Genomic DNA, 27,898 nt, shown 5'->3' with positions numbered 1-27,898 from the left:
GGGGGGGGGGGGGAATAAAGCATACAGAAGTATTTTTCATTGATTTTTTTTCTTTGGTAGGAAGTCTACTGTGTAAAAGGAAAAGTTTTACTTGTAAACTACAACAGGCATTAATATACCATTACTATGAACACCAAATGTAGTTTGATATTTTATGGATTTACCCCAATGAATTTTTAATTGCTGAAGGTTTCATTGCCTCATTTAGAGACAGACTTTAACTGGGGGCAGTAAGGAGTTGCACTGCCCACACTGTGTGCTGGTAGACATTCTCAAGTTTTCCAGTTCAGGAAACCATTAGGTGTGTAACCAGTTCCACTCAGTGAGCACATTTTAAGAGATGTCTGTGGGATTACAAACAAAATTTCTTCAACTGAGATAGGAGAATGTTAATTATCTTTTTAGTCTTTATCTTTTAGTAATTAATCTTTTTTATACTAAGTATTGCAATCAATCTCTTAAAAAAAAAAAAAAAAGAAAAAAAGAACAGCTTTCAGACTTGAAGTCTCCAGTTAGAGCATGAAAGTCTGAGTTTTACTCCATGACACCAGTCACTCTTCTGGATTTGGTATTACATAAAACACATTTTGAACACATTTTGCTCATCTGGAATGGATTAGGCAAACTCTGGGTATATCTTATTCCTTTTCCACCCTTCCACCCTTCCAGCCCCAAATTTTATAAACTCGATCAGTATACACATCTTCTAACTAAACAACTGTAAACTAAGAATCAACTAATGGCGTCAGAAATTAAAAATAACAGCATTTTTATTGATTAGAAAAGATTCCACTCACACAGTATGCTTGTTAATTTGCTGCAAATCACCTGTTGGTTGGTATTTGCCATGCAATAAGCCCTTTTTCAGATTCACATACTAGCTACTTTATTGTTCCATGTGAGTTCCCTCAAAACCCACAGATTCTATTTGATTCCCTTCAAATACAAAATCAAGGAATAAATTTTAAAGATACAATTTACACTAACCTACTTCCCCCAAAACCCCCAAAAATTCACAGCCAAGAGTGGAAAACTGAACATTTCAGGCCTTATTCTGTTAATGTGGTGTGGGGGAACAAAAAACCCACGCAACAAGTCAATGTGTAACTGTCATATAAAAGGGTATGACGTATTATGACAATTGATTTTATTAATTTCCAATTGTTTCATATTTTACTCTAATGCCCATGTTATCTAATTTTATTTTCCACCACCATTTCACAGCCTACTGCCTCTCAGCTCACAAAAAGACATACAGAAAATCAATAAGCAGGAATTCTCCACTGAAACCTTTGTAAATGTTCTCCCCCCCACTGGACATGCAGTGCTTTCAAACTTGGAACATGGCTCTAGACCCACATATATCTAAAGCAGATCATCTACACACAGAGACCTTGTATTGCTGTAATAGTTTACAGTTGTCATACTGCATCTCTCAGTCACAACTTCTCATTTGTCAATCTTAGGGTAGTCATTCCAAAGAATAAACCTTACTAGTGAAGACTCCACAAACTGTTTCTGACACAAGAGTAAGAACAGAAGAACTGTGGTACCAGTGCTGTATTTAGCAACATACTGATTCTGTCAGTGCAGATCTCTAAAAAGGAGTGTATGGAACATGCTATGTATAGAAACCCTGGTACAAATATTCCTAAGTATGCAAAGCACCATGCAAACAACATCAAATACCTTCCTTTCCTCAACCTGCTGTAGCAGAGTCCTAGTACATTTCAAGTTTGTTTCTTTTCCAAATGCATCATTTTGAATGGGCAGATAAATCTCTCACTAACACTTCTTTAATTCCCTGAAAACAAAGAGGCATGAAGAACTTAGTGTTATTATTTGGAAAGTGGGCTCCTCGAATGTTTAGTATCTGCAGGGACAGACATTAAGGACAACACAGACATCTCAGCTTTTCAACCCTTTCTCTCAGAGGAGTAACCTTAAACACATTGTCTCCAGGACACTAAGCCAATGGACAATCTTAAAATTTTTTCACAAAAATCAACAAAGAAAAACCAGCCTCCTATCAGGGGCTTAAATTCCCTGCAAGGAACTCCAGTAGAACAAGTTCAAAGGTGGCATAAAAAACAAGGGTGAAAACCACTTAATTCACTAAGAGACAAAGAAGAAAGAAGCAAATGGATACAACTGACATCAGAATTACTTCTTGAAATTGGAGCCTTTCTCATTAATGGAATAAGAGGAGAATCACAGAGACAGGGCTTCATGGGAACAGAATCGCTTTGGATGTCCAGATTTATTGGACAAGGCTAGGAAATTGCTAGAACAATTTCTAGAGCAATGTGAGAGTGCCCCGTACAGAAAATAAATCTTTGCAACAAGTTAAGAAGCCCAGAAAAAAGTGGAAAAGAGCCTCAGTAAAGAAGCATAACAATCTTGGACCTGCAAGAGGAAAGGAATGTGCAGAGCCCTGGCTGGCCCTACCTCTTTCCCAAATGCCTTAACTAGTAGAGAACCTGATGGGGAAACATACTTTTATTTTGTAGTAACAAGTAACATTATTAACCTATAAGCAATTGACATGCAAAAGGGCAGCTGTGTCCATAAAATAAGTTTCCTTTTAGAACTGGTATTGGGACAATGCAACTAACAAATCATCCCCCGCTGCTTTAAACACCCTTAATCTTATTAAAAAAAAAAAAAAGAAAGCATGATTGCTGTCAGCCCTACACACATATCAAAATGAAACAAGAAAATTTGCCCCTCTTGAGTATCTACAGCAATGCCAGAAACATTGCAGTTCTTTAGATTATGAACCACAAAATTTACAGGAGTTCAGGATTTCTGCCATATACATATACCTTCTGTCCCCTTAGAAAAGCTGGCAGGGGATGCATACCTCAGACAAATGAGAGTATACCCTGTCCAGGAGGGCACATGAATGATGGAACTACTAACTGAAGCATTATGAAGCTGTACATATACAATAAGCATAAACGAATTCTGTAAAACTTCTCTCCTTGAAAGATTTGAAAAATCCAATTGTGTAATAATGCTAATGCCCCCCATATGGTCTTCAGTAGTGTTGCTAGAGACATGTTGCATATTAATACTGGGGTTAATGCTAACAGCAGCCATACCACACCGCTTAGAGATACACTTACCGAATTATAAGTACAGTGGTACCTGGCAAAGATACAAGAGTCTGTATTAAGAGGGACCTCATTCACTGTCTCACAAAAATTAACATCTGCAAGCCCATTTAAAATCCAAAGAAACAGGAAAATTATACCATCTGTGGTACTGAACATTTTTACCGACACCAGTCTAATCTCCAAATCAAGGTGTATTTGGCTTAATCAACAAAAAAATTCCATGGCCCTGATTCTTTACTCAAGCAAATAAAGGTTCCTCCAGAATATGTTAGTTCAGTGGGGCCGTGGAATAAATTCTTGCTAAAGCAGTAAATCACTCAAAAAACTAAATCAAGTGGACTCCAATCCAAAGAAAAGATTTTTGTATTTCAAGATAAAGTCATTAATTTCAGAAGTTCATCTCTAACAGTGTACAGGGGCAGGGGCCAGGGAAGGATGCAGGTTTACAGCCTCAAAATTAAAACTTCATGAGGCTTTTTGCATGGAAACACTTATGTTCCTATAAAAACACTGTAGCTGCATCAAAGAGATCTTAATGTTTTTGTCAAGTATAGTGTGTCTTCTTCTAAAAAGCATGAAACACTTGCTATGTGATGCTACCAACAGATCACATTTCATACAACAACCTCTGAGAAGTAATATCTCTTTAAGTGAGCAAGGTTTCAAATGTTTCTCTGTTTAAAACGTTTGTATCTCAAAGACCATGTTCTGCCCCTTTAGAGATACACACACAGGGACATCTCAACTTCCCCCTGAAATTTTTCTCTCTATGGGCTGTTTGGTATGCCTTATACTCAATCTACTGACATACCACAAGAGAAATTAATACCTCTGGATCTTCCAGCAAGAAAAGTCTGTTGCTGCAAAGTTTAGAGTCAGTCACACATCATTTGGAAAAACAGCTATTTAGTACCTGGACAAATCTAACTAACCATCTTGAGCTATACAGAAATGTAGTACTAGAGAACTTGTAGGGTGGAAAATAAAAGGAAAAAGAGGCATTTTTTTCAAATACTGTCATCTTGCCCGCCACTCCTGCTACAAAGTGTAACCTAGAATGCAACTCTGTTCCTTACCATTCTGTGCAGGTGCACAGGACAAGGAATACTTTTTGTTCATAATGTATATGCTTGCAAGTTAACCAAGGTATTTTTGAGGAATTCCGTAATTCGTACTTTATAATCTATAAAATCATGAGAAAGAAGCAACTGATTGAAATGCAAGGGAAGCGGGCTTAAGTGTTCTTCAAAAATAAGTAACTACATCATAGTGTACATTGTGACTTCTCAAGTTTCGTGGTTTTAAAGGTAAACTCTGGAGACTCGACAGTTTCTGAAGAAACAAGAAGAGGAAGCAGGCTACCAATAAAGGTTAAAAAAAAAAATCATCAAGTAAACAAGAACTAACTTCGACAACGAGTTTTTGAATGCATCCCACTAGGGCTGGGATGCATAAGGGAGAATATACAGATACTCTCAAAACTTACATCGAGTCTTAAAATGACAAACCTGAAAACCCATCATTGGGTTAAAAAGTGAGATTATCACATCTATCATGCAGGAATACAGGAACAAAATGCAAAGACTGCTTTTCGTCTACCAAAAGACTTGAGATAAGAGAATCATACAAGTTTTTCCTCCTACTTTTATTAATTTGTAATATGAAATAAGTTTAAGGAATTGCTAGGTCACTTTGACAAAGTCATTTCGTAGAAAAAAGAAGACATTGTCTTAATAGCATTACACTACTAATCAACATCATAATTAAAATCTGACTGCTTACTATTTTACTGTTCACCTGCCACCAAGAATCCAATTTGGACAATTACAGGATAAAGTACTAAGTTCTGAGCCTTAAATATAGTCTCCAACAGAAAAAAAATCTAGGTGAAATTTTAAAGAGTGAGCACTACACAAAAAGAAAACGTCTCACTGTTTTTAGAACAATAATTCAGTCATAGCCTTATCTTAGAATAACATTAAGTGCTTAACTTAAGAGTCAGAACATACAAGCAAAAATTCCATAAATGAATAAAGAAGTCAAAAGCATAGTAACACATAGAAAATTATTATCAGCATTCTGGGTAATTGCTATTCTTGTTACACAAAGTTACCCAATATCCCAAGATTCTGTAATAAGCCCTCTGTGTAATGCCTATTACCCTCCCTTGGGTTCCCATTATAAGAAGGTATCTAATTCTTACCAAGGATGCTCAAAAGCTCCCCAGTGAAACTGAAGGAAGATGCTTCTCCTAACAACAGTACCAGGAAGTGTTCCTGCTAATTGCCATTTTTATTCCTACAGCATAATGTCTGGCAGCATTAAAGAAGCTAAACCAGTCAACAGTCACCACAACGAGTTGAGAATGCACATTATTTTTGCTGTAATATTTGTGCAAGTAATACCATACTCCCTTCACCACAATTTTGCTCTCCTGATTGGGAATCAGACTCTTACTTGGACCAGTTTCTTACCTGCCTTATTTTTTATTATCAGCTAAGAACTTTTCTGCAAACCCCTACCCACTTAGGAAAAAAAACAAACAAACAAACAAACAAAAAAAAACCCACAAAAACCCCACAAAAACAAAACAAAAAAAAAGGTGCTCTGCAGACTTCAGGGTGCCTGCAGGACCACAACAGAGAAGCCCATACACCAGGCATACTCAGCCCAGGTCGGCTCTTGTCCAAAGACCAGTCACTTGGTAGGCATGGTAATGTCTCCATGGGACTTATTATATTAGCTTGGCATACCTCCATGCCAGCAAGGTTACCTGGTTTTAACATAGAGCTAGTTTAGGGTACCGAATCTGTCTACGTTGGTCAAGCAGGTATCCCTATGGAATCAGCACCTTTAGTACTGTTTTTTAGACCAGGTCACAGCATGACATCTTTGAAAGTATCATGGAAAAAGGCCATCTGTTTCCGAGACAAACCAACACATGTTTGCACAAATGAAGATAGCGACTCCTTTTCTTAACAACTTTATCTGAAAAGACTGTTGTAGTTGCGAGCTTAAATACTCAGCTAGGACTAGGTAACCTTTTCAAATACATCAATCACTGAAAAATTTGCGTTTGATCAACAAAAAACTATTCATTGAACTGAAACTTTCTTACTTTCCATAAAATAGTAATATGTACAATAACCAAAAATAGTTCCAGTGTCAAATTTTATTGAAAATGTAATTACTCCATACAAAGCAGAGCAGCATCAGTGAGACAGATTCAGGAAACTGCTTTCAAAACACTATTATAGTCACTAAAAAAATAACTTAATCTTTAGTAGTATATGTTCAAATTCCTTCAGGCAGAAGAGGTTATTAAAGACCTCTCCAACATATTAGGAGTTTAAACCACTGTAGCTGTACCCTTCTCATTCACATATAATGAACTAACTCTGGTTCACCAGATGAGATATCCTAAACATAATGAGAATAATCCTGTTATCGTTTTAGTACTTCATTTATAGTTATTTAAAGTTAATGGATTTACATGTTTATATTAATATAAATTTATATTCACTTATCCCAACCTAAAAAAAGAAAAATTCATCCTTCACATATACTGATGCATTTTATTAGTAAGAGCCACGATAGCTAGCATTTTCAGTAAAAGCCTGATTGATACAATCAAATTGATTACTGTAGCCTTTGGGATTATCTTTCAAAATAACAATTAGTATAGTAGATAAATGAATACAAGCATTCTATCATGAAAGCATATAAGCATATGTAACTGAACTTAAAAGTTCAGCAATGCTTTATAAAGGTGGGTGTTGCTAGCCTGCAGATACTATACTATGGCACTTCGTTGATTTAAAATATAGGTATATACTTAGAATTGTAAACTTCTTAGAAGTGAACTCAGAAAATAACTCTTGTGTCCTTTTTAAAAGACAGTATACATGAGTTCTAAAGAAACTCTGCAGCACTTTTTACAGTTACTAAGCCCCCATAATGATGAATAAGTCCTTAATTACTTCTTGCTGAAAAAACCTTAATTTTCAATGGGTATTATTCATATTCTCTGAAAACTTGCTCCTTTTGCAGTTAAAGGCCTGCAAGTTAATACTCACTGAAGCCTTCATCAGGAACACCAAACTGTTCACAACTGTGGTGGGAACCATACTACCAAAATAGGGAAGCCAGTACAGAATTGGGCTTTAGTATGTCTTATTACTGCAAACAGTGAAAGAAAATAAACAACTGTGCTTTGCAGTGCCAGAATAACACTAAGAAAACATCCATTTATTCAGCCATAACAGCAAAAATATAGTGTTGCCAACACACCTGATATATATATACTGGGTGGCTTCAACAGACACAATCATACCACCTGTGGATTATAGGTTTTCACTCACTGCCTAAACTATACCAGTAAAAGCTTGATGTGTATCACAGCTGTAAAGATGTACTTAATTTCACATGAGTAGCCAGAGTGAAGGAATTATTTGTATGTAAAAAATTGAGAAGGAAGGCCTTTGTGAAAAATCAAAATCTTAGAATGTAACTGTATTTTATTTTATATTTCATTCAAATTATTGTTATTAATGACAAATATTTTTTTTAAACTTCTTGGACTATAACAGCTCTCTAAAGCACTTGGGCATTTAATAATTCTAATTATTATTATGTAGTATTAATGACCACATATCAATTAGATTTGAAATATAAATGCAAAAACACATGCAAGTGATTAATTAGCTTTTCTTTCCTCTCAATAATAATTGTTCCCTACATAAAACAAAACCAACAAAACCCCCCATCCTAAAAAACACAGTCTCTTTTACATCTTTTACATAAAATTCAAGATGACATCTATTATTTTAATCACTACTTTAAACTTTTCTGCAGCAAGCACAATGATTCCACTAATTGGTCACATACAAAGCAGTACAACATTTGTCCTGAAAAGCAGAAACTGTAATAAAAAGACCCTAATCCAAATTAGTGCTGCCGCACCTGCTGCTATTTAAACAAAACAGAAAAGAAAAAATAGTGTCCTTAAACAACAGGTAAACTGATCTCCTATTAAGTACAGTTGCCTACAAGTAACTGCAAAGGGCAAACAGGAATACATTTATCAGGACTGCAAGACTACAGTGCAAGCTTTGTTGTATTTATCACAGTAACATTGGAATAGAAGCAAACAAATGGGCACAGATGCAGACTTTGAAACTACCATTAGAACTGTCAGTTCTCATCTTAACTAACCGTAATAAATCAAAACAGCTACATAGCAAATTCTCATATTGTCTGAATATGCAAGAACCTGGTTTTCAGCAGAAATACTATTACAGTAGTGGGGGTCCTGGCTTAAAATTCTTAACAAAAACCACGATATATGGTTAAAAAATTTTCCATACTGTTTTTTTCTCCATAACCTTAGGAATGTTCAACAGGATCCATCTGTTCTACGGAAATACTTTGCACTGGCAATTATGAAGTGAAAACAATGGCAGAAGCAAGTAATTTGCAGATCTTACTTTTCCAAATTCTTCGTCTTTTTAATAGTTTAATAGTCTGATACACTTAAGACAAGACATCTAGTAATTTTCCTCCTCTTATGACTACCTATCAATTACATTACTTTACAACTAGCCTATACATATATGTATAAGGTAAGAACAAGAAAGCTACAGAAATAAAATATAATAAACACAATACTTATAATGACCATACCTAGTAATAAGAACCGCATTATCATGGTGGGCAATCCCATTTTCTGGAATGGTGTTTCCATCACTTTGGTGAGAGAGAATGGATTTCTGCCACTTACAGAAGCTATCGAGGGACTTGTCTGCATGGTGGTTTATCTCCAAGTTTGGCTGCAATACAACATGCATACCAGAAATGTTCCAAACAAATTACTAAGGTCAGTTGTTAAGCCTTCTGAAAACTAAAATGGGACTATAATTAGAAGCAGTGGTTTCTAGGAATAAACTCTTCTTGCCAGATTTTATCTCAGTAAAATCTGACCCCAAGTTCAGCTGTGTATTACTGAACAGGCATTCCTCCTGCTACAACTTTAACTGATTATGTCAATACAAAAAAATCAGAATATCAAAAGATAGATCTAAAAATAAAAGTGAAATCCCCAAAGGTGTATTAATATTCACCTGAAGAAAAGGTATCTTTGAGATGATACATGAGGAATACTCCTTTGAACTGTTTCATCTTGATTAAAGTAGTGAAAGATTACAAGATATGTTTTGTACTCAGATGCAGCCATTTCATTTCAAGCAATAATTAAATGTAATCTATATTACACAATAATGTAACTTGTACTTCAGGGATATGAAGCTTAGCACAACAGCTCTTACCTGATCTTCAGTGAGAACAATTAAACGTGTCACTATAATATTCACAACGTTTCCTAGACTGGAATCACGATAAAGTTTGGCAACCTGACCTCCAGAAAATAAGAAAAGGCACAAAGTCAGACAAGAAATACCACTTGATTCCTAAATGGTTAAAAATAACCTATTTCCTCACTCAATGTAATTTCACAATGATAATTATCATTATCACCTGAATAAGAGTTATTTTGGGGCCAAAAAAATGACCATTCAGTAAAACAAACTTCTTGGGTCACACTTTGCAACCAAAACTGTTTATACCTTGTTTCAAAATTCATCCAGCGTAAGGAGCACTTAGACAGTAGACTTGAACAGAATAGAACTGTATAATCTATGTATAATCATATGAATTTAAAATTAAAGACAATTAAAAGTGATCACAGTTTACTTCTTCACAGAAACAGTGCTGCATTTTTCCCATGTTTCTAACAATTGCCATATTTCAACCATTAATTCCTGCAAGTTGATGCATATTTTAAAGCATTATTCATGCCAATAAATAAATACAGTTGCTTTATCACTTCAGTACATGCATACTGATACGAATACAGAGAGGGATGAAACTTACAATATTCATTACACTCAAAATGTAGTGTTCAATGTCTTTGCGACCATGGTATCCCACCATCATTTTGTCTGCTACTACCAGTGTTTCCACAAATCGTTCAAGGCTTACTGATCTCTTCTGTCGATTATGACTACTTAATGTGTCATTAACTGGAAGTGAAGTTGGAAAAGCAGATGCATCACTCATCCACCAAGGTTTACTGCTTCTTGTGAGGTCTTCTAGGAACCAAAATAATTAAATGCTTCAGAGGGGTCACTAGTAAAACTCATTCAAACGCAGTTATTTTATGTTGTGATTACCATCTTCAAGTTGCTAAAAAGAAGTCTTTCTTGAGGAAAAAAAAAAAAAATCTAATTTTTTTATCTTGGTTTTAAAATACCTTATATAGTGGAAAACCAAGTTTGAGTTCTATTATTCTCAACTCTCCTTAACTTGACTTAGAACAATAAATCACCAACCTTTTCTTAACAGATCTGACTCTGCACTTCTATGTTAATTCTAAAACTTAATTATAATTAACCATAAGCACACTTCAGAATTTTAAGGATAAGAACAAAGCAGACATAACGTTTGGAGAAAAAATACTGGAAACCAAAAATGAAAAATTAACATAAAAAGTATAAAAATATACTAAGGAATTAAACACACTGATAAGGTACCAGAAAAGCTTTTTCCTTCCTATGAAGGAATAATTATTAGACAATCCTGTAATTATTAGAAAATTATGCTTACATATAGTTTCAGGGCCAAATAAATTCACTTTCTCTTCAGAAATCTAACAGATTATGTTTTATCTACTCCTTCTGCTACAACTTGCCCTCCAACGTGAATTAACTATAATGGGAAGTGTAAAATGGCCTGACATGGGGTAATTGCTATAGTTATTTTTAACACTAATTTTAATTCAAATATGTTGATTCTTGTACTTGTTTCATATAAATATACAGAAAAAATATTTCTTGCATGCAAGAGACTGATTATTAAAAATCCAAACAGCTATAATATTCAGCAAAACAAACACTACAAACTTACTTTGAATTTGACTTCCTGCCCTCAGGACAAAATTGAACATGCCCTTCCTTTCAAAACTGTCATTTTTGTGTGTTCCACAAAGGCCCACACAGATCTCAAACTAAAGTTTATCAAAGTATATTACTAATCTGGTTTTACCTACAAAGGATTTCAAAATATTTTATGTATTCTTGCTAGTTATGCATAAACACAAGACTTAACAGTTTGATACACTTGTAATTGTCTGAAAAGGGCTGCTCAAGTGAGCAATTTCTGAGATGCATCCTTACCTGTACTAAAAGGGGTTCAGCTAAGACGAATTGAGATAGGACCTGTATGTTCCATGAGAAGGAAATGATTCACGCAATTTAACTAAGCACACTATATCCAAAGAGCAGTAACTACACCACAAAGAATGTATGCTCAGGTCAAAATCGGGCATACAAAGCTTCAGCATTCCCACTGTTGTGTTGTTTCATAATTTGAGGCCACAATGTTGGCTTTAAAAGGTGCATATTTTAGAAAAGTCAAAAAATGAAAATAATCCTGGTAGTTGAAACAATGTTGGTAACAAAATTGTCCTCGTTCTGCAATGGGTATAAACTATCAAGTATTAAAGCCTGTTCAGGATGCTATAATGAATACTAAGCTTCTTCCTGTATTTCATCTCTATTGTAGGAAATTCAAAGTTGCTTTAAACTTTCAAAGACTTTATGTCATTTAAGCAGTGATTTAGAAATGCCTGCAACTTTTTCTGACAGCTTCCATACTAAAATTTTTTTAAATACACTTTTAATTTACAAATAACAAATGGGGACAATCTGATGCTCTTAAGAGTGCTATAAGTACTTTAGAAATACAATACTGCTTCCACATTCCGCCATAATTTTTCACTCAAAGATGCAAGTCTATTCTAAACATCTGACAATTGATGAGCTCATGCAGAAAACTTTCACAGAAAAACAGAAAATACTATTTTGGACTCATATTGATAGTGTCTTTCAAACAAAGGTCTCAGGAGTTAACAAACCCAAACATTTCTCCTTTTCTTATCAGATGAGAAGCTTAGGCTTCAGCTGGTCTCAAAGTAATGGGAAAGCTTGAAATAATTCTGAGTACTTAGCCTCACACCCCAGGATGTATCAATGCTTACGCTGTTTTACATTAAAACCACTAAATAATGCGGACTGAATTTTCTTTAAAAAGCTAAAACATGTCAATAAAAGTCTACAGTATATGTAACAAAATTAGTTCTGTGGCAAATTATGCCATTTTCCCACCATATTCCTAGATTAGAAATTAAAAAATTAAACCTCACTAACATCAAACACAGCTATTGGAAAGTAAAAAAAAAAACAAAAATAACCCCACACCAAAAAACAAACATCACTAAAAAAAACAAACACAAAAAAAGGGAAGAAAAAACCCACAGAAAAATACTGCAATGAACACCAAAATAACAATTACAAAAACAAGGAATCAGGTTTTAAACAGCAACTGAAAAGAAGTCAAAACGTGTAGACATGGAGTTCACAAATATGGTACCAAATTTTTCCTAAGTCAGTCCTGTAAAGAGCATAGGTAGAGGTTAAGGTGGAGAGAGAGGAGAAAGCACAAACAGAAGATGATCTCAAAACACAACAGAAGTCTACTTAATGTAATATGCAACTATGAGTATATTTTTAAGTGAAGCATTATGTGTTGGTTTTTTCTTACTATTTTAACATCATCATTTAATGTACATACAAGCATTTTTTCATTTTAGATACACTGATTGTGATGTCTGGCACGAGTAAAACCATCACATAAGGCAGCATATAGTAGAGCTACTCCTAAATAATCTGCCACTCTGCAACTTTCACATGTCAGCTTTTGCTGTTTCTCAATCCTATCCAAAAACAGCATTCTGCAAGATAACTGAGTGGTCTTAAATCCAATTGAAGCAATTGGAATTTGACAGTGGTCAACTCCTAACCAAGGCCTTAATGATTTCAACTATATTTAATAAAGCATAGTTAACTCTGTGATGATACATGCATGAAACAGTAATTTAACATTTTTTATTTTTTAAACATTCTTATATCTAACTGCTTACAATCTAATTTAGGTTTTTAAAATCTATCCCATGTTCTTACCTGAATCTCCTTGCCTCACCAGTTCTTTTGTATTATCCACCATAATTCTGCTACCTACTATGAAGTGGTCCATCACTTGCCCATCGCAACCAATTCCAATCATCCTTTCACCAAATTTCTATCACCCCATTTAATACCAATTACTGCAATTTTTCTCAGAAAGGTCAGAAATAACACTCCCCTTGACTCTACCAACACTTCAAATTCTTGACCAATTCGCTGATATAGAACAGGTAGACAGCAAATTTAGGCTTAGGTTACAGTAGGGGGAACTTGCCAGATCTTGAATAGTAGCACAGCTACATCAGCGAACTCTTCCCAGAATTCTATACTGGCAAAACTGTTCGGAAGGTAAAGCTAAACTCGGTCTCCTGACAAAAGAAATTATACACTGCTAAAAGGCAGCTACAGGTTTGTTACAACTGCATTTTAACACACAAAACTAGACTGCTCAAAACTTCCAAAATCAGTCAAATGCCCCCAAAATTACTGTAAACTTGGCTTTAGTCCCAGGGTCTGAAAGCTGTGAAACTGAAAATTAATATTTGATTTTAATTTTTATATATTCTGGGGATGTTTTGGATGCCATGTCACTTTGGGATAAAGCTGCAACAGTGCTCAGAAAACAAGTTTAAAACTTTGGTACCCTTTAGGAGAACATTAAAACAGCACGCCGTCTGGAAATGTAAGACCTTGCAGTTTTGGGGGAGAGCAGATTTTTTCAGACATTTTCATGGACTGGAAGTAGCATATGTAACAACACAGAAAGGAGAAACTGAGATGAATGAGCATGATAGTAGTCTCAGGCTCGTAAAAGGCAGTGCTTTGGTATTTTAATAATTAAGGACTTCGGTATGTGACAGGCATGAAATCTCAGGAAATGCACAGGAGCTTCAGAAAACAAAGGCAGCATCAAATATGCAAAGAAATAAATGCTAAAGATCTGCACATCTCAAAAAATGCACACAAAATGCATTAACCTATGATCCATATGACAGATACCGCCAGAACGACTGAATGCAATCTAACCAAACTAGCTGCCACTGCTTCTTCCTCACTTGGAGGAGAATGACTTCCTAAGCATTAATCTAAAAGGTAACATCGGTCAAAGGCCAATATCCATTCTTTTTCTAGGGATATAATAATGACAAAAATTGCATCACCCTACATTTCATAATCCTTTCACTTATTTCAAGAGGCTTAAGTGACAGCTTACCCTACAAAATGAACATATATCAGTATTCTTATTTCACAATGAGTTAGCAGGAATTAATAGAAAATTTGTTTTTCAATATTGGAAGCATGTAGGTGGAATAATGCTTCCAAACTAAGACATAAATTACATACATGAAGTCTGACATTCCCTAAACACAGTTAACTGAAACACTACAGGACAACTGTCTCCAAAGCACAGGCTTTTGTAGACAACCTGTACTGTAAGGTTAGTCAGCTGGTGCCAGTAAAAGTTACAACCTCCAAAAGAAGCTGAAATAAGTTATATCAATGAACAGTGATGGTACCTTATTTTAATATTAGTATTTGTTAGCCTGCTCTGTGCACTGAATCTCATGCAATACAACTGTACAGGACTGAACTTTTAAGAAAAAGCTATTATATTTCTGAGATATCAACAAATAACAAGATTAGAACATTTTCCTACTATGTAAAAAAATCCATTGTTTTAGTGCTTTAACATAATTTGTCAGATTTAGTCCATGCTGTCTTCAAGAAGTCAGTTTTCAGTCTCAAGTTTAAGCAAGTGAAAAATCACATCAAAGAATACCTGAAAAGTGTACTTGTGGAAGTTAAAACTGCTTTACAAGGAAAATATCCCTCAATCAAAAGGATATAGTTTTTCCCATAAGGTACCTGTAAATCACATATTCAACTACTGGTAAAAGCCAGTATCAAAACAAGAAAGATGTGGACTCCAGTTCCAAATGTATTACTAATCATAATACAATCATCCTCAAATGACGTAGAGCACTTACTAAACATTGAGCTATACTTAAGTCACTTAATCATGCTTTCCAGTTGGGAAATGAAGTACATTTATAACACATTTTGGGGAAGCCAGTGCTCATTACTACCACTGTACACAACACAGGCATAAAACTAGCCCTACTCCCTCTGTCTGAGTCTTTGAAAGACAGTATACTCTCAATCTGAATCTGAAAAAAAAGCAAAACTACATTTCAACAGGGCACACCACATCACCCAAAAGGAGGATTCCCATTGCTACATTCTCCACTGTGAACCAAGCAAGGTTTTAAAATACATCTTAAGTTATAATTTTTTTTGAAGGAATGACAGTCATACTCATTTACCTGAGACTCCACAGTGACTGTGATCATAGAGATGCTGCTGGTGCATAGTAGATTTTTTGTATATTACATGAGGATGACCATTCTCATAATTAAAGTTACTAGAATCTTCTGTTGTATTCCTTAAAGGCTCAATAAAATACTCTTCATCTTCTGTAGCAATGACTCCATGCTTAAACAAGAAAAGAAAACAAAAACTTGCAAGAGACAATATAAAACTCCTATTAAAAAGCTTAACTTTAAAAAAACATTTGACTACCATTTATCTCTGAAGAAATCCACAACTGGTGGATGTGGTAAGAAAGGAGGAGATATTCTCAGTATATGACAATCTCTCCACAGAGATGTTCTAAAACTACATGATTCATATCCATTAAAAGTGACGCCAAGACAAAATGGCCTTGCTCGTAAGACCAATATCCCTCTATGATGCCAATACTGGTAGATCCTTAAAGCCACATACTGCATCAACCTAAAATGTCATGAAGGATTAATTTTAGAACATATATTCAGGGAAACGATTCAGCATTTTGCATCCAGATGCTTAATTCCAAAACTGAGCTAGTTATTAAAAATCAAATTATTAGCATAGGATTAACTACCTACAAAGCTTTTACTCCTTGAAAGATCTTGCCACAAATCTGGCAAATCCAAGTTGTTGCAGACTGTGCACTAGACCTCATTCTCTACAAAAAATGAACATGTGCACTAGACCTCATTCTCTACAAAAAATGAACATTTTTTCCCCTCATACTGCAGTGCAGATGAGTAGATATACTACTATCATAGCTTTCACATTTGTGAATTCAGCTTTTTCCAAAAATGAAGTGGTTTATGGAAGACACGGGAGATTACAGGCCAACTATGAAATTTCCAAAACCTTCATCAACTAAAACTGAACTTTAGTAGAAAATTCAATTTGGGGATCCTTTTAGATATGGAAATATTGGGGAATAAGCCCTGACAGACTCCTAGACCTATATTTGCTAAATAAAAAATTATGGTATCCATATCTAGAAAATTCTGAATTTATGAATTTTCTACACCAGTAGAAAGAGCTAGCCATCAGGTAGGAGACTGGAAACAGGAACTTCTGCATTCATATCCTGATTTGATGAACCACAACTTTCTAGCACACCTTCGATCTGTAAAACAAGTACTATGAATGAGTTTAAGGTGTTATTTTGTCCTCCAGTGAGACCTCTGATCAGCCTTGAGATCACTTAAGATCACTTGTTCCATAACTGCTCTAAATATCCTAAAGCTGTTGCTAAGATCAGGGCTTGCCATTGTACTCTTGGTCAAAGCTCTCATTCTGCTGCTGTTTTGTACATCAAATAACTGCTGTTCTTTACTCCCGGAATAGCAAGATTTTAGTAACAACATAAAACTTACAAAATAAAAAATCCTGTATAACACATCAAAAAGAACAGCGTTTTCCAAATATAACCCTATTATAAATTTTGAAAATCCATGTATGAACACACTGCAGTTTTCAGTTACACATTCCTTACATAGTGATTGTAACAGTAAGTGTTCCTCTTCAGTGGTATTTTTCATTATGAACTCAATAATTTACTCAAGAAGGTAACATCAGGGTCTATATTCACCTGGAAGATACTGGTATCAAATTCCTTTCACAATGCCTTCTTGTTACTTGGAGTCCAAGATTTTACTAGAAAATAAATCATTTGCTGGTACACTGCTGCTTAAATAGCATTGAAATTATAAACCAAATTGTAACTGGGTTTGCCAGATGTGCAGAAAGAACCTTGACAGTCTGGACTACATCCAGTCTGGATGTCAGACATCTGGGTTCAAGTGAATCCTGAGCCATTATAAGCTCTGGTATTATGTTCCCACAGGAAGAGAGTCCTGCAGAGTGGTTCTAGCCAACACCATCAGGCTGTCTGCTTCATGCCAAGCCTGAGGAGACCAAGGTACCATCCAGCCTGTGGCTCTGTCTCTGCAACATGAGCAGATCTTAACCTAAATCTGATTACCCCAGAACACACACCCTTCATGTCTATACTCAAGTCCAGTCAGGTTAACAAGTCTAAGCATGAATGAAACATTTATATCAAATACTGAAACTCATAGTTTTAAGCAGCACGATGACTTCAGTAAGAGTGAGTCAATTCAGATGCCACAAACAACAGTTAATTGCAGCATTAATTCTCTATACAATTTTTATAGTTGCAGGAGCAAATACATAAAAACTATTATGAATGGCTGCAAACTGTGTTCCTTCAGGTACCAGCAGTGAAAAAGTTTAGGAGAGTATCACTGATTTTTCCTATGCCTAACTGACATCTGATCTCATCTGCCCAAACACTATGGTGCTTTAAGAAAAGATATTTTAATAGCATTTAGTTGAGGAACTGCAAATGAATTTTAACTTAAACCTATCACCAGGTAGTCAGAACATGTATGCAGCCAGTTGCTGCAGCTAGGCAAGTGATTTCATAAACAGTGGAAACACACTTGCCCTGCGTATGGCCTTCACATAAGCCTAGCATATACATTTTAAACCTAACATACTAATTTCACTTGCAAACAAAACTGTTCTTCCAATATTAAACTGATGCAAGTGGCCTTGTTGATCACAGTAACTGATTTTTAAGAAGCACTCTGAATTCTGTACATAAAAAGTACCTATGTCAGTGACAACCAGCATTTATTCCAATTATGAGTTTAGAAAATTCATGTGGCTAGAGATGCTTCCATTGTATAGACATTCAGCAATGCCTGATTAATAAATAGTGGGAATAATGCTATCATATCCAAACCAACGTTCTAAACCCTGGGTTTAATCTATTTGAGCAAAACACAATTTCAGTTGAAAATGGATAATGAAATAATGCTCTTTTAAAGCATTAAAGGAATTACTTTTTTTTTTTTTTTTTTAGTTTTGCTGTTATATTTTAACAGTTTGTAAATTGAACTTCTGCTCCAAAGCATAAGAAATATCATTAAGACATAAGAATGACCGGCAAAAGGTTTTGACAAAACACCACGAGTTTAAAAAACAAGCCGAATGACCCAAGTAGGTTACTACAAGAAACATTCCCAAGATTATTATCTAAAACAGATTGTTCGAGGTCCTGTGTTATCCAATCCCACTACAGACTGCCAACTCCTGCTAACATACATAAGATCTGGATCCAGCAGTTTGACATGCTCAGACGAATCTGTGAATCCACATGGAGTTCCCCTGAATTTGAGAAAAGGAATCTTTTTCTGTCAGGCTGTCCAGCTGGGGCCCTAACCTCCTTCAGATGGGGGATGCCCATCAGTCACAGAAGCAACCTGAATTATGGAGGACAAATAAAAGTGCATGCCTTTACAATTTCTCCAAGCCTTAAACCTTTCTAGACTTTATGCTTTATCCATTTTTAATATAAAGTTGTAGTAATGGAAACTTGAAATGTGTCAATGTTGTCCAGTATGACTACAGCTTTAGTGTGTTTTTATGACTGAGGAAAAAAAAATCACATTAGCTTACTGTGTTCTTAAAGATGAAAAAAAGTGATCTGTGCTGAGACTGTACATCGCGGAATCTAACAAGCCACCTTAAAACTAGGACAGGGTCAGATTACATACAATTTTCTGAATACTAAGTCTATACTGCAAATACATATTAGTACTAAAGAGAGCTCCAAAGACATTGATATAGAACACTAAATCCTCTTCGCTGTCATTTCTGATCTTTGTAAATTATTTTATAAATGAAACATTATTTTACATATGATTCAAATATACCATACTACAAGCAATTTATAATCTATAAAAGTAGATGCATTCTTTACGGTAGAACCATTTTCAAATGACCTATTTTAAGAATATGAATAATTTATACATATATGAATTCAGGAATACATGGAAAAACATTAAATCTTCCAGCAAAATAATTCTTCCCTTAATGAAGTAAGGTCATGCTTTTAGCCATAGCCTACTTCTTATGCTTTCTTTATAATTTCTGTTTGGAGACATCTGTGCTACCCAGCACAAATGTTAGTGCATAGAACTTCACACACCATGGACATACTTGGCCTTTTACATTAAACATTTCCTTGGAACCACAGTAGCCTCAAAATGTGATTTAACCTCTCATCTGTTTTCCAAACAAACACCTTCTACATATTTTCAAGTATTTCCCACTACTTGGCTTTTCAGCTCAAAATAAGAAAATCCACTACTGTGGAAAACTTGTTTGAGAACTCAGTTAAGAGCTTTGACACCTGGCAGAAGACAGAGGTGGGTCAGACGACAAAAAGTTTGGTTTCTGCTTAATTCCAGTACTATGAGGCCCAAAACTTTTCTTCATTAAGACTTGCTTCCATCAGAATTAGAAAATTTCCCTTGAGGTGAAGTTGTTCTCTCTTCAGCTTTCTCTCTCTCTTTCTCTCTCTCTTTCTCTCTCTTTCTCTTTCTCTCTCTTTCTCTCTCTCTCTCTTTCTCTCTCTCTCTCTTTCTCTCTCTCTCTCTTTCTCTCTCTCTCTCTTTCTCTCTCTCTCTCTTTCTCTCTCTCTCTCTCTTTCTCTCTTTCTGTATAACTCAGCCTAGGCAATGTCTCAGCCTTGTTGCCTTCCACCCAACATCCAAAGGCCCCAAAATGCTGCTCGTTGCAGGCTCTCTCAGGAGAAAGCCAAACCTGCATTCCATCCACAAAATCCATCCACTACAGTAAATAAGAATTTGGAAGCCAGCAAGCCTGCTGGACAAGACCTTCAATTGCCTCACATGACTCATTGGATTATAGATCTCTCCTCATAACTTCAGACAATTTATAGATAATCGGGGCCCAGCAGATGGAAACTGCTGGAATGAAACTTCAGTAAGTAGCACCTTGTAATTCTGGGACACTTGGTAATAAGAAACATAGAGAGAGGGGCTGCAATGGGAAACAGTGGCAAGGAAATTAACTGACTGCTCGTCACTTTTATTATAATGAAACCATGAGAAAGCTCTCCTTGCACTAGAACTCATCTTAGATACTTACTACAAGTATTCTTCAAAATCCTATATCCTGTGTTACCTACACACCCTGAAAAACTAAATAGAACAACTCAAAGTAACTCAAAACGTTCACTATGGGAAAGAAATTTGACTCATTTGGCAATACTGAAGCCTAACAGGACAAATGGAATAAATGGAATGCTTAAATTTGGTTTGTGAACAACATTCCCTGTTAAAGATTACTACCTGTTTTAGAGTTAAATTTAAAATGACTAGCTTTGAGTCAGATGTTAATCAAGGACTATGCAGAATGTGACTGGCAGTCTCTTACAGAGCAATAGACTGGGATATATAAATGCCTTAGGCACAACACGTTCTGAACTATCACTAATTCTAAAAGAAGTAATACTGTATTCATTGCCAATTGCTTTATTAAATATGTTCTAAGCAGCAGCTGTATAACAAAATATTCATCAGTAGGAATCATCATTTTTAAATAACTCTGTGATGAATTTGTCTGAATGGAGTGGTAACTCCCATACTCGGTGCTCCGGAGAGCCCTGCCCTAGAAGACAGAGGAGTTTCTGTACAGTAGAGGATGATACTGAGTCGAGTCTACTGCTGCACCCCTCTGCAGGACTTCTGCCTCCCTGAGAGAGAGCCTTGTGTCATCCCTACTGCTGCTTCTGGAGAAAACAGTGGCCTCATATGCTTGTGGCTGAGCCTTTCTAGGAGATGCAGTGGACACCTAACACTTCAGTCCCAAAAAAGAGGTATGACCATGAAGAACTCGAGTGCAGTTATGGTAGGCCCATAGACTGGATTAAGGCTGCCTTAATACCTGGAAGAAAAATGTAAGAGCTCATGACAACTAAAAGCACTGAAGATGACCATTTCACTGCAAAGCACTCCACACTAAAGTTTACTTACAAACACTAAGTTACCATACTGACACCTAGAACCACAGAACAACAGGCAGCTTCACTCCAGCAAAACAGCAAGGCTGAGGGCAGAGGGAAAACACGCAGCAACAGGAGGGCTAAATGTCACTTCAGCATGTAAGACACAGAAGCAAAAGAAAGATTCAGCTTCACCATGAAACCTTACATGCTGCTAAATTCTTTGAAGAAAAGAAGTGCCATGAGGAGTGAGACATGCCCAAAGCTGTCAGGAAAACACCGAATTTTTCCTGATTCCTCTCTTGTTTTCCTAACATGAAAGCAAAGCAAGGATCAGCTAAGGCAAGAACTGGCGTTCTTGGCTCACTCCTTAGCCAAGGTCAGACAGGAACTGTAATGGGAGCACCACAGCACTGACTGTAGGCTCCAAGGGGGCCAACCACTCTGTGTGTGGCAGAAACTCTGGAGATTGAAAGAGCCTCTATGTCTCTTTTAAAGGAGTCCTGAAAGCAGGGATTTTGTCTCTACAGTATTTTTAGCTGAAAAGCACTCAAAACCAAAATGATTGAATATATTAGCTTAAGAGCTTAAACAACTGTGACAAAAAAGTTACTATACAAGAACCGCAAAACCAAAGTTAAATTGTACTAAATTCAGACCTACCCACTACAAGTCTGCATTAACTAAACTGTGATACCACACACAATGGAACACCATTTTAACTACATTTCTCTTAAAGTGTTCACTTAGCCCTGGAAACCCTCACTAAATTCTTTTTCCTCAAGAGTACCTCAAAACGTTAACCTAGACTGTGTCAAGGATATCACAAAGTATCTGGGTATAATGCAATGTACCCAGGTCTGAAGCAGCTGACTTCAGTTTGTAAATAGCATCCCAAGATGCATTATTCAGTAGCACTTCCAAGGAGAAATAGGAAATAGTTTAGCAAGTCTGTGTAATTTTTTTTTTCCTTAGCGATTAGTTACAACCATCTATTCCTAACAAGAAGGCTGACCAGTGTTCTACTATAATTCAAAACTGAATGATTAACTGTAATATGTGTACATATATATATATTTGAGAAATTATGGGCTCTTGATTTAATATTTCCTAGTCACAGCCTTTTACTTTTTATTTTAATTTTTTTGCATTTGTTTTCTAATTTCTGTTGGGAATAAAAGGAGCTTTTCCCATTCAAGTACTACTGTTCTGTGATCATGAGATCAACAGTAAAAGAGATGAGAATAGATGAGAGTTTCTAATCTCACTTTTAAATGTAACTGCTTATAATTTAAACCAAACATTTCTACAAAAAGGGTAAATAATTACTTTCTGATGCTGGTACTTGCAAAGGATCTACTTTTATCTCCATTTTTTGAATTTATAGCAACAATGACTTCTACAACAAGTATTCTCAAAGGCAAGTAGGTGTTCAGTTCAATGTCTCTCTGTAAAGGTTCAGCATCCTAAAGGATCCACTGTTTCCTTTTTCCCCCCACCCTCCTGCCCTTGAGTTTGCAACATTTTTACAACCTGTAAAGATCTCAGCACAGACCTAATCTTGCAGCCCTAGTGCAGACACTATAACACTGAAAAACGTTGCCTGCTAAAGGACTACAGCATTGGGTCTCAGTACTTACAATTAAGCTTGAAAAACTGATGACTACTTTTCCCCAGGACCCAGATCAGGTTTTAGGGATTTTTCTGCACCTTCCTGTCTGCTTGCTTGCCGCAGGGACTCAAAAAAATGAAAGATATGCCAATTAAGTTCTTCTTCTGTACTTTAAAAGGGAGAAGCACACTATTATACTAGAACACATAATGGGCACTTACCAGACCATTGCAGTTGCTTAAGGCCACCTTAGTTGTACTGTGTTGGTCTTGCAAATATCCTGTGTAATGACAGTGGTCTAAAAAATCATGCTTCCATTGCGGTCCATCTTTCCCCCAGTATTCTACTGTAAAATGTCTGGACACCAAATCTGTGTTGAGAGTCAGGTTTAAATGAAAGTGCTTTCCATAGGCAGAAAGTTTAAAAAATAATTTAGATGTTGCCAGTTCTTGGTCATAAGGATCTGTGCTCCTCCTTCTTCTTGAGTGTTTAGCATTTTTCACAGTAAAGCTGAGGAAGGCTCCATTTTGATCAACCCTTATTGGGATTGTTAGTTGGTAGTGTTCAAGGTAAGACAGGAATTCCTCTTTGTAATCAGAAGATAAGACAGTCCAGGGAGTGGGCATAGAAGAGAAGAAAATATAACAGCAAACAACAAGTAGTAGTATAAACATAAACCATACTTTAAATCTCAACACCCTCGCGAGTAAAATTTTCAGGTAAATGCAAGATATAGTGTTTTACTAAACAAAACAAAACGTTCTTCTCTTTCTAAGTCAAGAAAATATGTTTGGTTTCCTATTAATGTGATGTCACCAGAAACACAAAAGTTTTTAACTACATATCTTTTTCTACTTGCTGAAAATACGTAAGGATTCAGGGCTAAATTCTAACCTAAGGACACATTCTGCCCAGTGATACTATTAAAAAAAAAAAGCTATTATATCCACCTGCAAGAATAAAAACATAAGTAATAAAAAGTATTATATTGTAAAACCATGCAAACGGTTCTTCATTTCATTTAAAACCTATAGATTAGATCCTTACTTCCTAATCTAAAAACATATTAATGTTGTAATGGCAAGTCTCTAAACTATTATTAAGTACTGACTTAATTTTCAAGGCTTTCCTACAGTTTAAAAGCAGACTGAAAGAAATTAAAACAAAAAATTTAACCACATTTGTTGTATTTAAACTTCCATGACAATGAATCATGACAAAACTAAGAGCAGAACCCATACGATTTCATAAATTATATGAATGTGGTTTAGAAAATATTACTCAAATGCAATGCAAAAATAGATGTTTCTTGTCAGCTACAGAGGTCAGACCCCTACCTTGAGAACTATATGAAAGCCTGTTGTCACTGTGAAATTCTGATGAAACCATGACTAGGCTCAAAATCCATGTCCACGTCTTCCAAAAAATTTCCATAATTTAGAAAAACAGAAAGCTTTTTTTTTCCCCCTCCTTGGAGAGCTACCTGTGTGCTATAGAGTTAACTCCACTCCAGAATCGCACCATAACAGGTATATTTACTTTAAAGTACTTCCAAATTAACTATTGAATGTTCCACTTTTTCACAGGTATTCTTTTCCAACAACCTGTACTTTCTTCTATATCTGCAGTCATTTTCTCAATTCAAAACAAGTATTTGTAAGATTCCTTAAGATATCATTAAGACGTTAGACTGGATAGTTACTGAACTTGCTCCATTTCTTTTCCTGAAAAACAAAAGAAAATGAGTCAAGGCAAATTCTTTCTACTAAACCAGATCTATACCTCAAAACCCATCATAGTGAATATGCAATGTAACATTTTGAAATAACATTCAGCCATTATCACCTTTATGGTCCAAGGTCACAACCTTACAAAACCCAGGAATTACTATTAACCGTGAAGAGCAGATCCATACAGCTTAAGACTCACATGTCGGCTTTATGTTAAACAGGCATAAGGATTCATAAAAATAAGGTTTCTTGTTGCTCAAATGCTCTGTTCAGACTTGTTCCAGCTCTAATCAATGCTATGCACTCATTGATTTCAGCAGTGAATAACTAGACCAAATACACTGGTAGACAAAGGGAGAACCTGGGAAAAAATCCAGAGTACAGCTATCTGATCTTTCCGCAGCATGTATTTTGTTATTACTTGGGCCTGGGTTCTGCTTATGCAGGCAGAATTCTCATTCACTTAACTGAGAATGCTGCACATTCTAACACCAAAGAACAAACTTCAGTATCTGAAGCTATTCATCATAGATATTCTAATTTTTCAAATATTTTTTGTCAAACGTGTTTTGTATACATCTTAACTACAATTTGATGTAGTAGAATATATTTTTATTTTCATTTTGCAGGTCACGGGACTGAGCAAATAACATGTTACTTGCCTTTTTTTTTTTTTTTCTCCTCTCATTTAAAACACTACTGTCGTAATACTAAAAAGCAGCTCTAGCTGTGGCCAGAGATTAAATGGAAGATCTGTGCAGTCAACTAACATCCAGTATCATGGGACACCAAACCATGTGTTGTGTCAGCTAGTACTAATCAGTTCTTTTAAGCACCCTCAGCACACCTGTGCATAGAGCAAATTCTGCTGAGGCAGACAATGGAGAAACAGAACACCTAAGAAGGGCAGACACTTTAAAAACAAATTTCCAAAAGCATACAGTCACTTACACATGCACCAGATAAATTTCCCTTTCTAAAATACTGGGAATTATTTACAACATTCATTCAGACAGGTAATACCACTGCAGCCAGTAGATTATTTGCAAAAGCTAAAGAGTACATCACCTCAAGAAAAAACAACATCACGGAAGTCCAACTTATTAACATCACAATGAATATTAGGAAACTTCTTAGTCAATTTGAAATGCATCTAATTACTACTGTGTAAATGAGGTTAATCTGATCATTCCAATACCTACTTTTTAAATATCATTCATGACAGCACACAAGACTTGATCAGGTTTGTAGAGGCAATAACTGGTACTTTGCAAGCATAGCTTGGGCTCAGTATTTTGGGAGGGGGAAAGTGTGAGGATTTAGCCATGCCATTCACATTCAGCAAGGCCTCAAAGTATATTAATTAAAATCTCTGGTCTGGCCTTCCATGTAAAACCTTTATTTTCCAAGTAATATTTAGTTACAGCTTTTAGACTTCTACAAGTTTTCAAGAGACATAATCAACCCCATGCTCTTCGGCCACATTAGTAAACTAAATAATGTGTCCTATTCATGAGAAAGTCCTGTTTCAAATTCCTGTCACTGCATCATGCTCTACCCCTGTCTGCTTAATGAGCTGCTTTCTTCTTGCATGGATAGTTAAAATCTGATATAAGCACCTCCTGACAGTGTTTGATAAGCAGCTCAACCTATTTGGTTTACCTCACTCTGTACAATCCAGTTTCCAGATGTCTAATTAATTCTGCAGTTTTTCTCTGAACCCTTTCCAATTTGTCAGCATCCCTTTTCATGCATAGACACCAGAAATGGACACTGCAGTCCAGTAATGGCTCATTACTGCCATATATAGTGGTAACACTGCCTCACAGCTTTACTTAGCCAAAAAAACATAACGGGTAGCTCATGTTCAGACTGTTAGGCTGATAATACATTATCCTAACATTAACATCTCCTGAAATTGTAGTACCTAAGGAGCTACATAGCTCAGAATACTGGACATAAAATACAGTGTTCATTATTTAGACACCAAGAGCCCACATGGTTGAGCGTTGGTCAACAGTGTCCCACAGTCACGCACACCTACTACCTTTCTTTGCAGGGGTCTCCCTCATTCCAAGCTTCACACAAGAAAAATCTCCTTTCACGTTAACTTCTGCTGGAAGTTCGAGCACAATTTTTAACCTCCTTTCCAAAAGTATTATAGTCAACTTGAGCACTAATACGAGCAGACCATGCATAGCTAGCTATATTAATGCTCTGAACTAAGGAGTAGTAATGGACATAAAGGCTAAAGCACTTGAGTAACTCCAGATATAGTACTTCCAGTATGAAGTACAGTAGGAACCTCAAAGCATCCACTGTCTAGACACTTTTTTTCTTTCTGTCTTCCTTATTAGTGTATATTCATCATTTCACTTTTGATTGTTGACACATTTGGTCAACAGTAAGCTTACAATAAGAAGTGTTTCTGATGTTTTACAGCTTAACTACACGTGCACCCACGGGTAAGGGTGGCTCCATGTCCTAAACCACTACCTACAACCACAGTTCCCGCTTAATTATAAACACTGTCAAGGAGCAAAGTGCGAGATGTTTTTCAGAATCTAGGATGCCGACGACAAAGCAGAGGCACGGCATTGGCATTTCTGTGGAGGCACTGACGACAGGAGTGGCAGTCATGTCACTGGTAACATAAGCCTCCTACCCACTGAAAGTCAACGAGAAAAAAGGCCATATACACATACTTTGGGGCAGAAAGTAGACTGTGGGGAAGCGACTAGACAAGCTGCTCAGACCAGTCACCTAACCAAAGGCGCCTTGGGCAACTAAAGAAACCCGTAAACCGCGGGTAGTTGAAGCGTTAGGCTAGGCACGCTGCCCGGACACCGCGCTCTCAAGAGCATCACCACACGTGTCGCCCTCCCGCGGGGACTGCCAAGTCGCCCACCGCTCCCGGGGGTCTCCGCACCGGGGGCGTCCACCACAGAACCGCCAGACTGTGCCGGCGAGGTCTCCCGGTAGCAGCCGAGCTGCCGAAACCGACACAGCAGCGCCGGGTCGCGCAGACCAGCGGGGGTTACGCCGCGGGGTAGAACGGAGGGGTCAGGGTAAGCGAGAAAAGCGCCGAGCTCGGCGGTGGGCTGGACAGGCGGGGGTCACCGCGCCCTCCCCCGGCGGCTCCGTCCCGCGCCGCTTGAGGGGGGGCGGGCGAACGGCCCCCC

The 27,898-nt window shown here is 36.5% G+C and overlaps 1 protein-coding gene across 3 annotated transcripts in view; it reads right to left on the bottom strand.

The window, feature by feature from the left end:
* Positions 1-24,740, bottom strand: part of ADAMTS6 (ADAM metallopeptidase with thrombospondin type 1 motif 6) — a 150,793-nt gene extending 126,053 nt beyond the window's left edge. For all 3 annotated transcript variants that reach the window (XR_003400093.1, XM_026865742.1, XM_026865743.1), the window contains exons 1-6: positions 24,324-24,740; positions 23,208-23,572; positions 15,520-15,688; positions 10,047-10,264; positions 9,443-9,526; positions 8,802-8,947 (exon numbers count right to left, since the gene is read on the bottom strand). Coding sequence is in view for 2 of the 3 variants with exons in the window: in XM_026865742.1 (XP_026721543.1) it covers positions 8,802-8,947; positions 9,443-9,526; positions 10,047-10,264; positions 15,520-15,688; positions 23,208-23,572; positions 24,324-24,420 (1,079 nt within the window). In the remaining variant the exon portion in view is untranslated. The remainder of the gene's footprint in view (positions 1-8,801; positions 8,948-9,442; positions 9,527-10,046; positions 10,265-15,519; positions 15,689-23,207; positions 23,573-24,323) is intronic.
* Positions 24,741-27,898: the final 3,158 nt, after the last annotated feature.

This window comes from Athene cunicularia (assembly GCF_003259725.1).
Source record: "Athene cunicularia isolate RWA chromosome Z unlocalized genomic scaffold, athCun1 chrZ_part1, whole genome shotgun sequence".
Taxonomy (NCBI): Eukaryota; Metazoa; Chordata; class Aves; order Strigiformes; family Strigidae; genus Athene; species Athene cunicularia.
Note: the sequence above shows the minus strand (reverse complement) of the source record. Positions and strands in the feature narration are given on the sequence as shown.